Source organism: Callionymus lyra, chromosome 10 (genome assembly GCF_982586985.1).
Source record: "Callionymus lyra chromosome 10, fCalLyr1.hap1.1, whole genome shotgun sequence".
NCBI classification, from domain to species: domain Eukaryota; kingdom Metazoa; phylum Chordata; class Actinopteri; order Syngnathiformes; family Callionymidae; genus Callionymus; species Callionymus lyra.
This window is the reverse complement of record NC_141827.1, coordinates 27,826,922-27,842,941: the sequence shown is the minus strand read 5'-3', so window position 1 is coordinate 27,842,941 and position 16,020 is coordinate 27,826,922. Positions and strand designations below refer to the sequence as shown.

Genomic DNA, 16,020 nt, shown 5'->3' with positions numbered 1-16,020 from the left:
CCTATCACACAACCAATTGTTTCTGAAAATGTCTACATGTAATGTCTGAAAAGTAAAACTCGGGGCCATGACTCACAAGAAGTGACGTCAATGTACTTCCTGTGTCAGTCGATTGGCGCCAGTCTTGTTCGCGTGAAAAGAAGCGGCGCTAGTTTTGACAGGTTTGTCCCATTTTGTTTTATTCTGCGTGATAACATTTAGTCAGATTCCGTCTTAAAAACTGCGTTCGTTAGACATGAGCAACATATGTGTTTGTCTAACTATGTCAGGCGAAATAAGCGCTTCATTTGTTATGTTTCCACAGTCTAAGACGTAGTTACGAACATTAAGCAACTAAAAATTGCACATATTTTTCTTTTTATATACTTAATATGCTTTTATACCTTCGGGAACAGATCATTTTTGATATACGGTATTTGAATCCGTCCTAATGTAATCGAATTTTACTTACAAAATAAACGAAATAAACGAATATCTTTTCTGAAAAACACAAACTGACTACAATGAGAATCATCTCCTTTTTTTACGTTTCTTTATTTATTGTGTGTCAGGTTGCACATCTCAAAACTCTCACCTGGTTAAGGTGGAAACAAACCCAAGATGAACTGTGAGTTGTTGGCCACATGCAGTGCTCTTGGATACCTGGAGGGAGACGCTTACCACAAAGAAATCGACTGTCTAGGTTGGTAACACGACTGTAGTGTATAACACTGTAGTGATGATATTGGTTTACAATTCAGGATTATTTCCATTATTGATGTGTTTCCTTTTTTGTTACTCAGAGAGTGTGAAGGACCTGATCCGGTACCTACGTCATGAAGACGACTCTAGAGATGTCCGGCAGCAGCTGGGTGCTGGACAGATCGTCCAACACGACCTCCTTCCCCTCATCGTTCAACACGGAAAAGACAAGGCACTTTTTGACGCCTGCATTAGGTAATTCTTCTTCTTCTCTTCTCACTCTTCTTACCTGAACCTTGGGTCTCATTCTAGCTTTTTTTTTACTGTTAACACTTAGTAAGTGATAGTGCTAGTTGTATAAGGCTTGGTATTAAAAGAACATTTTTTGTCACAAAATTCGATTAATTTTAAGTACAATTAAATCAAATATAGTACACATTTTTAGCTTAATTTTTCGGCTTGGTACAGTTCCACTTCAATCAGCTTTCGTACAGAAAGAAGAATAAGGTTAAAGAATATGTTGAAGTTTCAAAATTTCATTTCAAGTTTACTAATAAAAAAATTCAAACTGAAAAGTCGAAAAGTAATCTTTTACATCTGGGAACTGACACCTGGCACTGAAAGACAAAGAATGATACATCTGGTGCCGAAAAATAACTGTAGCTCTAGTTGTATTGCTCATTTTTAATTTTTTAATTTATAAGATCATTGTATACAGGATCAAAAGAGTCACAGCAATCTCATTGTTTTTTTGTATATGGTTTGTGAGATGGTAAAATCCTCCTCTATACTAACTTGGCAATAATATGGACTTTGTAATTACAACTCCGATGTCACCAATTTCATGTCACTTATGAAGTGCCTTCATATCTTGTTTCTAAACTGGTTACTTTTACAAATTTCTCTTTGAAATCGTTTTAATCAATATCTTCATGTCAATTTTCGTAAACATTTTGTAATAACTTTGTAATTACAACTCCGATGATCACCAAAGTTATGTCACAATTTTTTGCAATATTTTTAATTTTATTATTATTATTCATTACATTCTTTTATATAAATATTTTCATGCAATCTTTCATAAACATGTTGTAACCTCTGATGGTTACCAAAAAAATGTAGTAACATAATATGGAGGTCCTTCATTACTCACATAAATACACTCACTCGGCGCCAGCATTGAGATCCGTGTATTTAAACCGCGGAATATTATGGTTAAAACCCAAAGTGTTGACTCGCGGGCAAGCAATTTCGTTGAATAACCTATTCGTATTGTTGACATTTTGACGACAAAATAATGTTTTCACAGCTGTTTTAATTTAACAAAGCGCTAAATTCGACCTATCACACAACCAATTGTTTCTGAAAATGTCTACATGTAATGTCTGAAAAGTAAAACTCAATCAATAACCTTGATCAAGTTCCTCTTTTTTGACTTTAGGGAGTGTCCGACGTTTGAACGCAACAGAAATGTCTGAGGGTCTCTTTAAATGATCTAAAAAAAAAAAAAAATCTTTTACTGTATGATAATTGTTTGAAAGCATTTTTCTCCTCAACAGTGCTGTGGCTTCCCCAACTTTTTTGCTTGAATCTAAATCCCAGAATGATTTTATTTAACATCGTAAGAACATTTCTTCCGCAGACTTATGGTCAACCTCACACAGCCTGCAATGCTCTGTTTTGGCAAAGTCCCAGATGACCCAGTGTTACGACATCACTTCCTGCAAGTAACATCTCACCTGCAAGCCTATAAAGAGGTAAATGCTTATTTTAAATTTGCCGAAAATAATATATCTTATTAATGTTCATTTTGGTTTATGTTGCAGGCCTTTGCCAGTGAGAGAGTTTTCGGTGTTTTAAGTGAAACATTGTACAACATCTTGCAGCTGGTAAGTCTCTTCACACATGTTTACGATACTTGTTTTCAAACTCGCTTGTTTTTTTCCACAGGACTGGGAGCAAAGAGAGGAAGAAGACAATCTACTGATCGAGAGAATTCTTCTATTGGTCAGAAATGTTCTTCATGTTCCGGCGGACCCTTGTGAAGAGATGGTCAGGACTGAGTGTTCCTTGTGTTTTTGTGGAAAATATCATGTGTTCTCTCGTGCTGTAGAAAGTGGACGACGATGCCAGCATACATGACAGAGTGCTGTGGGCCATTCACATGAGCGGCTTCGATGACCTGATCAAGTTTTTGGCCTCTGCTCAAAGCGAGCAGCAGTGGAGTTTGCACGTTCTGGAGATCATCTCTCTCATGTTCAGAGACCAGGTTAGACCCAAACATTGTTATAGATGTTCTAAAGAATCTCCTCAGTAATGTGATGATGATCTGCAGACCCCCGATGCACTGGTGAGCGCTGGACAACCTCGCTCGGCCGAGGAAAAACTGAAAGATGCTCACGAGCTTGAAGCTCTGAGGCAGAAGGAGCAGGCCGAGAGACGTTCACGCACGTTTCAAAGAGGAACCAGGTGAGTGATTGACTTTAGTAACCATACACACATTTAATGTCTGCAAATAGTTTCATTTAATCAAGATAAGTTTAAAATTAAATCAAGAAACTTTTCTTTTTTTTGGACGGATTATGACAAAAATAAACGTCAGTAAAACCAATACACAGTTTCACTTTCATTTTGCGTAATAAAAATTGTTCTCTAAAATACAAGTATGCAAAATAATTTAAATAAGAGACTCATTTATAAAAAATATATTCATGTCACGTTATAAACTGTGATGGTTGACTGTTGAAATGAATAAAAGGAGACCATAAAATAAACCTTTTTATTTATATACATTTTATTCTGTCTTATTTTTTAAATTAATTTAATTGAAAACTAAGAAAAAAGCGTTGCTAATTTCATATATTTCACAATTTAAATTAAATTGCATCAAATGAAAAACACATTGTCTAATATTTCATATTATAAACACTTACTTTAACTTGAAAAATGAAAATAAGCCAAAATAATCGTTTATCTTAAAAGAACCAAAACACTCATACATATACCTTTTTATAAGGTGATACCAGAACCTCCCTTATATATTATATCTTTCAGACACTCTCGCTTCGGGGGGTCCTTTGTTGTTCAAGGTCTCAAGTCAATCGCTGACAAGGATGTGATTTATCACAAGAACATTCATAATGTGAGTAAGACCTATTCACTAAAATAAGTTTTATTTAAGTTTTATGACTGGAATTAATCACATCTTTCCTCTTATATTTTGTAGTTTAAAAACTATACACACGACATGGACAAAGCAGTGAGACGAGTTCCCAAAAGGAATCGTCGGATGCAGGAATGTAACGACAAACGTCGCTCGGCCTTGAATGTTCGACTTTTCCTTCGGGAGTTTTGTGCGGACTTTCTGGAAAACTGTTATAATCGACTCATGTATCTCGTCAAGGTGAGTGAAGCCATGATACTCTCTGTGTTAGTCAGTTTTAAGAAAATAATTAGACACAATTTTATGACATTATTAGCTGGTTCAAAAGTTGTTATCTTGATTTACCTGGATAAGTAGATTAAAATCTGGTATATGTAGTCTTGAAATAATTCAATATATTTTTTAAATTTGTTTGCAATGATGGTACATCTTTCTCTTCTTTCAAATTTGAAATCAAACTTTATAATGCCCCTCCATTTAAAGTAGTTAACAGTTGTTTCTAGACCAGGGTCACAAAGCGCTTGAACAATCAAAAGCAATACAAAGTTATAGAATATCATTAAAAAAGAAATGTGCTCAGATGTTTATTCTTGAAAGGCATAAAAAGAAAAAAAAACTGTTGCTCCTCAACCTTGAGAAAAAGTAGTGGAGGTGGCTCATAAATGAATCAGACCCAGGACCTATTGGTTAAGGAGCGCCTCAAAGTCAGGCTTGATGAATGATTGAATGATTAAATGAATGCTTATGAAGTGAATTTCAATCGCCGCGTTAACAGAACGGTTTACAACTCCTTAGGAAAGTTTGATCCGGGAGCAGAGCGAGCAACACGACGAGACCTACTATCTTTGGGCTCTCAGCTTCTTCATGGCCTTCAACCGTGGGAACGGCTTCCGTGCTGACTTGGTCTCTGAAACCATGTCCATCCGTGCGTTTCATTTCATCGAGCGAAACATCACCAACTACTACGAGATGATACTCACGGAGCGCAAAGAGGCCACGTCCTGGTCCCGCAGGTGAGAAGACGCCCAAGTACAAGTTGCTGAAATAATTATATTGTAACAATACATTGAATTATTGTTTTTATTATTAAATTTATCTCATTGTGTCCTATCTGTTTCAGTAAAAGTTTTTCACAATTATTTGGGCATACAAAATTATTGTTTTATATACATCCACTACAATAATGCATCTAATAAAGCAAATTTTAAACTAAAATCAAACAGTTTTCCCTCTGTTTTTATGCAAATATTACTGTACTCATTTCAGGATGCATCTGGCTCTCAAAGCATATCAGGAGCTGTTGTTAACTGTGAACGAGATGGATCATTCTCAGGATGAAAACATCCGTCAGAGTTCTCACGTCATTAAAAGTGAGTGTTTTTTTTTTTTATTGAGGGAAAAATATATGGATCTATGCTAAGACCAATAAACAAAAATTGAAAAAAAGTAAGTATTGTTCAGGCAAAAAGGAATGGCAATGACATGTAAATAGTAAAAGTAAAAGGTTATTTGTAAATTAATAAATATTCAGATCTGTATTAGCAATAATCTGAGGATATGTACATATGATGACACAGGGCATATATTGTGATACTGTAGTAACAACAATACATTTGTAACAAGAACTTGACTCTGATGTTTTTATAATTCCTTTAATTTGTTTTGAAACCTAAATGTGTCCAAACATAAGCTTTATAAGCTGCTGGAGTTGACTGTATCCTCTCATCCTCAGTCATCACATGATTTCAATATGTATATTATAGTTTACTGTTTGTTTGGTTTGATATGCTAAGTGTATGTTTTCAAGGTAACATCTTCTACATGATGGAGTACAGAGAGATATTTGTGACTCTGCTGAGGAAGTACGACGAAACCAAACAGCCTCACTCTTACCTCAAAGACCTGGTGGAGTCCACTCATCTGTTCCTGCGCATGTTGGAGCGTTTCTGTAAAGGTCGCAGGAGTCTGATCGTCCAGGTCTCTTTCTCACTGGTTTGGATTGGATTTTAACGTGGATCACTGATGGCGGTGGGTTTTTTTTAACAGAAAAAGCGAGTGAAGAAGAGAAAGTCTCGGGCTGGTAAAAAGACACCAAAGTTAAGTCCAGAAGCTGTGGAGGAGATTTGGACGGTTTTGGCTGAGGAGCTGAAGTCAACGGGCTTCAAGGTCAGTTTGAAACGTGTTTGGACAATTTATGCGACATCTTTATACTTACTCCAGGTGTGGCTGGTCCATCTGAGAAAAAATTAAATCCCATATTTTTATTTGATTTATTTTTCAAATTCTGTTACTCTTAGGTAGAGTCCAAAGATATCAAAATGTTGTTTATATAAAGTTTACGACCATTATACTGGTAAATAAAGAGATATCTAAATGACAAAAGCTCAAGTTTTCCTATTTATGAGAGACAAAACATTGTGAGTTGAAAAATGTATTTCTTAATTTGCTTGGTGTCATTTTTACATTTCCAAATACATTGAAGTTAACTGAAGGGTTTCCTGTTATCACACATTATAAATTATATAAAAATATTTTCTTACCTTCACTTTAATTCTCATTTCTTCCAGGTATTTGGACTTGAGAGCTTTCTTTTGTTTAAAAACAGCGAATCGAGCCACTCATTTTATCGTTAACTTCCCCCGACCACTGATTTTGACATGACACCCTCTAGCAAATTATGGATAAAGACCACATTAGTTAATCAATCTATACTGTAGTTTGTAATGTTGAATATCGTGTAACTTTAAAGAGGAATCATGACCCCCCTGATGATTGTGTTTCTGACATTTTCGACCGGTTTCTGCAGCTGTCAGAGTCTTTGACAGAGAGTATTGTGCCTTTCGATGCTGCATCTGAAACTCCTCTGGAGGATCAGAGGACGGAGGCCATGGTGCGAGTGCAGGACGTGCTGCTGGCACGACTAGGACCAGAAGCTCTGGCTCTTCTGAGAGCTGCTAGGTTTGCGGAGAATCTTGTCAAACATTCTTCCTGCATAAAAACTTTCCTAAATATGGTTGGTTTACTTTCTCAGGGAGGTTTGGCCGGAGGGAGACGTGTTTGGCTCCGTAGACGTGGAACCTGAAGAAGAACTGGAACTTCTCAAACAGATTCTTCATGCAGACCTGCCAAGTAAACATGCTTTCACCCTTTTAAAGTCTAGAAATGCTGTTGACCTCAGAAATCATTTTAACATATTCAACAAACTTACATTATTGTTGTAATTAAAATACAAAAAGAACAATACGCTTGTGCAAACATCAAGTGTGAAATCTGCCAACATGCTTTTGACACAGTTTTATTTGTTGCATAAAATACTTGGCAGTTGAAAAAGAGATGTATGAATATTTTGACAATCAATTCAGGGTCAACTCAACCTGAAGCTGAAGATCCGGAGGAGGAGGAGGAAGCAGGAGCAATGGAGGAAGAGGAACTGGAGTCAGTCCAGGTTTCTGAAACCGAATTCAACTTTTTGGACTTCATTAAAAGGTAAGAAGATTATTATCAACCTGACGAAACTGAGAACTTTCATTTGATGAGAAAAGTATCAAAAGTTATATTAAAAAAAAATAAGATTGTTATTTGAGTTTTATTTTATCTCAAGAAGTGTTGCAAAAACTTTCAATTATAATGTTACATAGATAAATCATTCTGGCTCCCCTGGCGTCAGAGAAGTCTAATAACATTTCATGGAACCTCCGTTGCTACTGGATGTGAATAAGTTTACCAAATAATTGATTCGTTTTTATTTTTGAATTAATGTACCTTTTTATTTTTCCCACATTGGGGAAATTTGGTTGTTTCAGCAGTTCAAGAAAGAAAAAGATTAAACATGCTTACACATTATATTAGGATATATAGTACACATATTGAAAATAATAATAAATACAATGATGACAAAATATATATAGAAATATTTATAATAAATAATAAAATGTTAAATAATAAATTAAAATAAAACACAATAATGAATAAAAATAATGGTTGTCTTTATCTACAACCTTTTTTTTAACTCAATATTTGTAATTCTCTGCTTACGAGGGTTAATTAATTAAGTCAAAGGGCCGTATGTGGGCCCCGGACCATACTATATATTCGATATTTGTGGGTAACCATTTTCTTTTTTTGCATCTTTTTAGATTCGCCAACCCGGCGATTGTGCGTCCATACGTCCTGCTACTGAAGACCTATTCCAAAAACTCTCCTCACACAAACCACTGCATCGCTCGGATGCTGCACCGCGTGGCTGTGGACCTTAAAATGGACCCTCTACTCTACCAGCTGTCAGTTTTCCATCTCTTCAACAGGATCTTGAATGACCCTGCAGCCTCCGTCTACCAGGTCGCCATCTGTCAATCTTCACATTGTCAGTCGTAGTACTTTTGAGTCGACCGTCCTCTTCATCACAGGAGCTGCTCACCTTCATCAAGTTCGTTCTCGGACGATTCTTCAAGTTGACGGCAACGAACAACAAGGCTTATGTTGAGCTTCTGTTCTGGAAGAACGTCGGCGCTGTGCGAGAGATGACGGAAGGCTACTTCACAGAGGGGTTTGTGTTTCATATTCGCTGTTGAATTTGAAGTTTTAATCTCTAAAATATCAGCAAGCAGACGAAACCTTCATGGACTGAAGAGGAAGAAGAGGAGCTGCGTAGACTGTACGTAGAGCACCGACACTCTAATGGTCAGTCTTTGTCTTGTTGTAGCTAATGATGAGATGCCTTGTATTAATTCACATTCATCTAAACATGATACACTATCTGTTCTAGATCCAGACATCGTGGAGACTCTGCTTCCTTTACTCGGCAACAGAAACCGGCGGCAAGTCGTGATCCAGCTGGTGCACATGGGCCTGGTGGAGAATTCCAAAGAGCTGAAGAAACCAAAGTGCGTAAACTGAATAATTCCTGCCTGAGTGTGAACCTGTCGACTGACTCTTGACATCACAGGAAGGGAACCCGCATCGTTCTGTGGACAGAGGAGCAGGAAGAAGAGCTTCAGATGCTCTTCGAAGAATTCCAAGAGTCCGATGGTGAACGCGCCTTCGTAACCGTAGACGATGACCTCACTGGATTCTTTTTAACGGATGTTCTTTCTTAGATGTTCTTGGTAACATCATGAAGAAAATCACCGCCAAGCGCTCCAAGGCACGCTTGGTAGACAAACTGCTCAGCATGGGGTTGGTGTCCGAGAGACGACAGCTTTATAAGAAGAGTCGCCGCGGTGCTCAGGGGAAGAGCTCCGGGGCAGCGATGGTACTAATGTTGACCCTTTTACAGCTTCACTTGGATCTAAATCAACACCTTTTTCATGTGGTCTCAGACTGAAGAAGACTTCCTGGCTGGATTATCCCAAGAATTCCCTGATGATCTTGTGGAGCGAGAAGAAGAAGATGATGATGAAAATGATGAAGAGGAGGAATCTGACGAGAGTGACGCAGAAGAAGAAGATCATGAGGAGCCAGGGAGGTCTAGTGAAGGACGAAGGAAGAGTCAGACTAAGCCGTCCCCTGTGGTCAGAGCTGACGTTGGCAGCCTGGTGTCCAGTCTGCATGAAGCAGGTGAGACGCACAAGACACACAACAACAAATATGCAATGTTTACATGTACACATAGTCCAGAGGGACACATTTTGTACTGGCAATGTTGTGAGAGGCAGTAGAAAAGACGCTAAATACATAGGAAAACTTGCACATGGATATTATAAAACTTAGCAGAAGTTGGAAACTATATTATTTATCATTTTATTGTTCTCAAATATATTTAGATAAACTATTGTTTATCGTAAAAAATATATTCCATCGATCAGGTATTGTCAAGAATCTGGTGATATGAATCATCAAGATACAGGCACAATGATACAATATATTGTGATACTGTAGTAACAAAGATATACTTGTAGTATTGTAGAGTACTTGACTCTAGTGTTGCAGAATTTACAGACCACATGACTTTGAATTCGTTTTAAATCAATAAGGTGCAGTTAAGTATATCGATAAATGTAAACATGTCGCCCCTGAAAACTCTCAAGCTCCAGTCAAAAGAATAAATGAAATGGCGTCAAGTAAAGTTGGTGTGTCTAGAGTAAGACTTGCATCAAGACCTGATTCCGTCTTAGAATTTAACAAGACAAAAAAACTTTTGTCACATGATTCTTCTTTTTGGTTTTATTGTGTATGCAATAAAAGAGCTGCATAGTGAAACAGTGTCAAATGTCCAGCAGATGTCAGTAATGCCAAATTATTAAGATTTTAAAAAGTCTCACTGAGGCTTCATCTCAGCGTCACGGATGTATTCTTGCTTACAGGCATGTCTGGACCCCTCGAGTGGCTGCAACGTTGTCTTAATAGAACAGCAGATGACCGCGACGCTGACGGTTTGCACACTCTCTTTTTCTTTTGCGTATTCGATGTTATTTGGACCATCAATACATTTGTGTGTTGATATATCGTGGTATAAACTTTGTCCATTTCCAGGCTTGTCCCAGCCGGTTCCACTTGTTCCTTTCTCTGAGCCAAACGAGGACGCCATGGAGCACAAGACCTTCCAGAAACTATTACGTAAACTCAGATTAAGAGCACCTGCAAATGAGCAGGTATTGTGTGCTTTTTAAATCTGACCACTTCATGTAACAGTATATACAATTCAGTTTCTATATCTTATTGTACTTGTGATTAGGAGTCATTTTGGAGGATCTCGGAGAAGCTGAGCTCATCCCAGCTACGAAGTGCTGCTGCTTCTCTCCATCTAAGAGAAGGTAATGAAAGTGCTCTGGTTCTTGAGGAACACAATGGTTCCAATGAAGAGGAGGAGGAGAAAAAGAAGGTGGAGGAGGAGAAAAAGAAGGTGGAGAAGAAGAAAAAGAAGGATGAGAAGAAGAAGAAAAAGGATGAGAAAAAGAAGGAAGAGGAGGAAAAGAAGAAAAAGAAGGAGGAGGAGGAGGAGGAGAAGAAAGGGAAGAAGAAGTCAAGTAAAGAAAGAACAAAAGCCATGAAAGAGCTGCTGCTGTCACGCAAGAGGAAGCACCACACCTCAGAGGATCCAGGTGAGTGAACAGGTTTCCCACCGAGCTTTGGCTGAAACAAGACCCTTTAATTCCACTCAAAACAAACAATTCACAGCTAGGGGGAGCCAGAAAACGGATGTATTGCTGCTTGAACTTTAAGAAATTCAGAGCTCTATAGGACTTGTTTTTTAATTTGAAACATATAAATAATTGAAGGATGGTGACCACTCTGTCCAACAAATGAAAGAAAACAGGACCGAAACTTGATTTATTTTTCTTTTTTTATGACCTCTAAGGTGTTTTTCAACAAACTTCAAATGTCTTTCTGCCAACGTGACAGCATCTGTGTGTACAAATGTCTACAAACCTGATTCATTTTGGGGGTTTCTTCAGCTTAGATGGAGAGGAAATTATGGCAATTAGTCCTATCAAATAGACTAATAGATGTAATAATCAAATGTTAAGTTTTTAGCTACTCGATTTCTAAATGACTTTATTTGTGGTTTAGCACCAATTGAAGAGGAGAGTCCATCAGACAAAAAAGCTACAAAAAGGTAATCGTAAAATCTTTCTGTGAATTTGATGGTTTGAATCTGAATCTCAATGTATTTGTTCTAGGATTAATAAAAAGAAATCAAAACGAAGCAGAGTGTTGGAAGATGATGATGGTGATGAAGAAGAGGTGGTTAAAGCAAATGAGAAGAAAGAGGAGGAAGGTTTGTTATTTTTAGTCGTTTTCTGCTCCAGTGTTCAGACACAGGCGTGATTCTGCCTCTTCAACTTGATGGTTTTACAGCAAACGTGTCTGGATCTGCGATGGAGTTGGACGGACATGAAGACTCGGACAAGGAGGAGATATCCGCTCCGTCTAAGCGCAGAAGGAAAGCTGCCATCATTGCCGAAGAGGAAGACGAGGATTAAGGCCTGTTGATATTAGTATGTGCGGACTTTCTTACGTTCTGTTTGCATCTTGACGTCGAGATCCAACCCTTGTAAAGACACCCCTGGATGCTTGACGTCTCATTGTTCTGGTTTTTAGTGGTTTGTGCAGACTGATGCTTTTCATAAACTGGTCACCATATGTAATCTTATGGTGTGTTTTAATAAACCTTGTTGAAGATGTTACCTAAGTAGTTTTGGATATATAAATAAAACAATAATTCAACTTCAACTTGTTTATGCGTCTGAACTTCTTTATCTAAACTATAGGGGGCGTGCTAACGCTGAGAGATCCATCACTATAAATAATTTAACTCGGGTTTGTTTCTAATGACTCAAACCTTTAAGATTTGTGTTTAATGTTCTTATTAAAGATGGTGGACACAACGGGGATCTACAGTCTTTGAATGTAGATGTTCCAGCTGTGTTGGAGGGGGCTCTTCTGTCCTGCACATCTGGTCTATGTTAGTGACTTCCTGTCGCTGCATCTGCTCTGCCCCCCCCATCGCACACCCAGCATGTGAGCTCAGAAGAGGGAGGTTTGCATTTGACGCTTATATCACTTCCTTTGAACAGGCCTATGAAGTCCACTTTCAACTGCATGTTATATAAACCAGGATAACTCATTATTCTTTGCATCAAGAAGAGAAGAACAAACACCTGGAGGTGGGTGGAGTGTGTACATCCGAGGAGCACATCTTTGATGGCATTCATTAAACTTTCTAACTTCATCTTTAGATTGAAAGCAAAGGCTAAGACTGTCAATCGAAATCAACTGTTTCGTGTTCACAACTCTTGACATTACCCACTCTTTGTAAACATGCTTTTGTTTGCCAATACTGAGGCTCCATTCTTGCACTAAAGTCTGTTCCCACACTTGTTCTCCACATGCTGGTGTCTGGTCGTTACATGTTTAGTTTGCATGTTTATGCAGATGAATTTGTTACTCAAATGATTCTCTGTGAGAGCTTTGGTCTTTGATGTTTTTATTTTCGAATATTATCACTAAGAGAAGGACTTAAAAGGAAGGATTAAAAACGTGTAATTGATTAGAAACACTTAGTATCAGTTCAATTAATTAATAAAATAAATAGTATTTTTCCAAAGGAAGTGAAGGTATAGTAATAGAAATGAACACATTTTACATCTTTATATATCATAATGATTAAGTTAAGGATCCAACCATAGCCATAACCACTGGATCTGGTTTATTAGTCCGTACCGTATGTTTGTAAAAATGTTAAGATTATTTTGAGCTTCAAATCAGAAGTTGCTCTAAATTAACACTATAGTTAACGATGCTTTCAAAGTGAAAGGTATGTTAGGTAATTGGGGCCTAACAAGTTTGTAAAGTAATATTTGCAAGTTAAAACTGTAGTGAATTATATATATTTTAACCCTGTTTTCAATGTCCAAAGAGGAGCGTTAGGGTGAACTATCTCACTGCACTTGAACGAGACTATCATAGTCTCTGTTTAAATTTTTGCAGTTGATTATTTAACTGTCAGCTCTGGGTCTGTTGACAAGGTCTCGTTTAATATTATTATTCATTAGAAGACAAAAAGGGATTTGGGAAAGTGGAGAGCAACCGATTCCCACGTAGAGCATCCTTGAGCAAGGTGAGACCCTGCAGTGTCATATGTTTGTATTAATGTGGCATTATTATTAGTCAAGTATGTGTGTGGAAATAAAGTAGATCATTAGGTTCTGAGTTCATTGTTACTTTGGAGGCAGATTTAATTCTTAATTATTCAATCTAAATATATAATTAAAAAGCTACTTTGATTGATTTGGAATCGATTAAGACACAATTGTTCCACCCATAATAAGGATGACACCAAGGGATGACTTAAAAAAAAAAAATATATATATATATATATATATATATATACACACACAGTGGGGCAAAAAAGTATTTAGTCAGCCGCCAATTGTGCAAGTTCTCCCACTTAAATTAATGACAGGTCTGTAATTTTCATCATAGGTACACTTCAAATGTGAGAGACAGAATGTGAAAAAAAATCCAGGAATTCACATTGTAGAATTGTTAAAGAATTTATTTGTAAATTATGGTGGAAAATAAGTATTTGGTCAATAACAAAAATTCAACTCAATACTTTGTAATATAACCTTTGTTGGCAATAACAGAGGTCAAACGATTACTATAGGTCTTTACCAGGTTTGCACACACAGTAGCTGGTATTTTGGCCCATTCCTCCATGCAGATCTTCTCGAGAGCAGTGATGTTTTGGGGCTGTCGCCGAGCAACACAGATTGTCAACTCTCTCCACAGATTTTCTATGGGGTTGAGATCTGGAGACTGGCTAGGCCACTCCAGGACTTTCAAATGCTTCTTACGGAGCCACTCCTTCGTTGCCCGGGCGGTGTGTTTGGGATCATTGTCATGCTGGAAGACCCAGCCACGTTTCATCTTCAAAGCTCTCACTGATGGAAGGAGGTTTGGCTCAAAATCTCACGATACATGGCCCCATTCATTCTTTCCTTAACACGGATCAGTCGTCCTGTCCCCTTAGCAGAAAAACAGCCCCAAAGCATGATGTTTCCACCCCCATGCTTCACAGTAGGTATGGTGTTCTTGGGATGCAACTCAGTATTCTTCATCCTCCAAACACGACGAGTTGAGTTTATACCAAAAAGTTATACTTTGGTTTCATCTGACCACATGACATTCTCCCAATCCTCTGCTGTATCATCCATGTGCCCTCTGGCAAACTTCAGACGGGCCTGGACATGCACTGGCTTAAGCAGGGGGACACGTCTGGCACTGCAGGATTTGATTCCCTGTCGTTGTAGTGTGTTACTGATGGTAACCTTTGTTACTTTGGTCCCAGCTCTCTGCAGGTCATTCACCAGGTCCCCCCGTGTGGTTCTGGGATTGTTGCTCACCGTTCTCATGATCATTTTGACCCCACGGGATGAGATCTTGCGTGGAGCCCCAGATCGAGGGAGATTATCAGTGGTCTTGTATGTCTTCCATTTTCTGATAATTGCTCCCACAGTTGATTTTTTCACACAAAGCTGCTTGCCTATTGTAGATTCACTCTTCCCAGTCTGGTGCAGGTCTACAATTCTTTTCCTGGTGTCCTTCGACAGCTCTTTGGTCTTGGCCATAGTGGAGTTTGGAGTCTGACTGTTTGAGGCTGTGGACAGGTGTCTTTTATACAGATAACGACTTCAAACAGGTGCCATTAATACAGGTAAGGAGTGGAGGACAGAAGAGCTTCTTAAAGAAGAAGTTACAGGTCTGTGAGAGCCAGAGATCTTCCTTGTTTGAAGTGACCAAATACTTATTTTCCACCATAATTTACAAATAAATTCTTTAAAAATCCTACAATGTGGATTCCTGAGATTTTCTGTCTCTCACAGTTGAAGTGTACCTATGATGAAAATTACAGACATCTGTCATCATTTTAAGTGGGAGAACTTGCACAATCGGTGGCTGACTAAATACTTTTTTGCCCAACTGTATATATATATATATATATATATATATATTTGATTGAAACCACTTTTTTATTGAAGCAACTTTTTTGTTTGAATAATTAAAAAAAACAAATGTACCTCCATAGATACCAAATTGACAAAAGTTCATGGTACTGCCCAAATATAGCTCTTAATAACTCTATAAATACAATTAATTATAAATACATGACTATATTTTGACTACAACTTAGTTTGATTGTGTAAACTTTAATATAATAGTATTTTTAAGATAATTCATTTATACTGCTTTTAAACATAATTAAAACACATTAAGACATTAAAAGCGGAAGAATCAAAAGTTGATAAACTGGCAGAAAAGGTTTAGAAAATGAAAGGCAATTCTAAACAGATATTTTAAGGTGAGATTTGAACTGGTTAAATGTTTCTACAAATAAACTGTATTATTATTATTAAGCTTACATCATAAAATTAAAGCATTTTTAGATTATCCATAAACTTATTAATGATTTGTTCTGTTATTGAGTTGATGTTTGATTGAATAACTGTTTGTTTCTTAATCCATATGGTGAAGAGTTAGTGACTTGCACAGCATATGAATGTAAAGGACACTTTTTCTGACATTTTTTATTTTTGCTTTTTTTTTAAAACTTGTTGGTTCGATTGTATGAACTTCATTTTAACAAGAGAAATATTTATTATATTTAATAATAATAATATTTAGTGTAAAGTGCTATTAAAAACTGTACATTGTTGTTATCAGCAAAGCCTTTT

At 37.3% G+C, this 16,020-nt stretch overlaps 1 protein-coding gene across 2 annotated transcripts; it reads left to right on the top strand.

Annotated features, from left to right (window-relative positions):
* The first annotated feature begins 117 nt into the window (after positions 1 to 117).
* On the top strand, positions 118 to 11,914 carry timeless (timeless circadian clock). 2 transcript variants are annotated; one of them, XM_087800360.1, is made up of 30 exons: positions 118 to 161; positions 552 to 682; positions 783 to 936; positions 2,324 to 2,438; positions 2,508 to 2,570; positions 2,632 to 2,733; positions 2,795 to 2,950; positions 3,017 to 3,150; positions 3,736 to 3,823; positions 3,908 to 4,084; positions 4,640 to 4,857; positions 5,111 to 5,214; positions 5,652 to 5,821; positions 5,891 to 6,010; positions 6,651 to 6,802; positions 6,876 to 6,973; positions 7,207 to 7,330; positions 7,981 to 8,182; positions 8,251 to 8,390; positions 8,445 to 8,524; positions 8,610 to 8,727; positions 8,790 to 8,872; positions 8,941 to 9,095; positions 9,163 to 9,400; positions 10,147 to 10,215; positions 10,316 to 10,434; positions 10,518 to 10,884; positions 11,354 to 11,399; positions 11,464 to 11,561; positions 11,642 to 11,914. In XM_087800360.1, exons 2-30 carry the CDS (start codon positions 601 to 603, stop codon positions 11,764 to 11,766), a joined length of 3,897 nt encoding a protein of 1,298 aa, XP_087656486.1. In that variant the 5' UTR covers positions 118 to 161; positions 552 to 600; the 3' UTR covers positions 11,767 to 11,914. The 2 variants fall into 2 exon arrangements, with proteins under 2 accessions (XP_087656486.1, XP_087656485.1); XM_087800359.1 differs by having other exon boundaries at positions 11,458 to 11,561.
* The last annotated feature ends 4,106 nt before the right edge of the window (positions 11,915 to 16,020 follow it).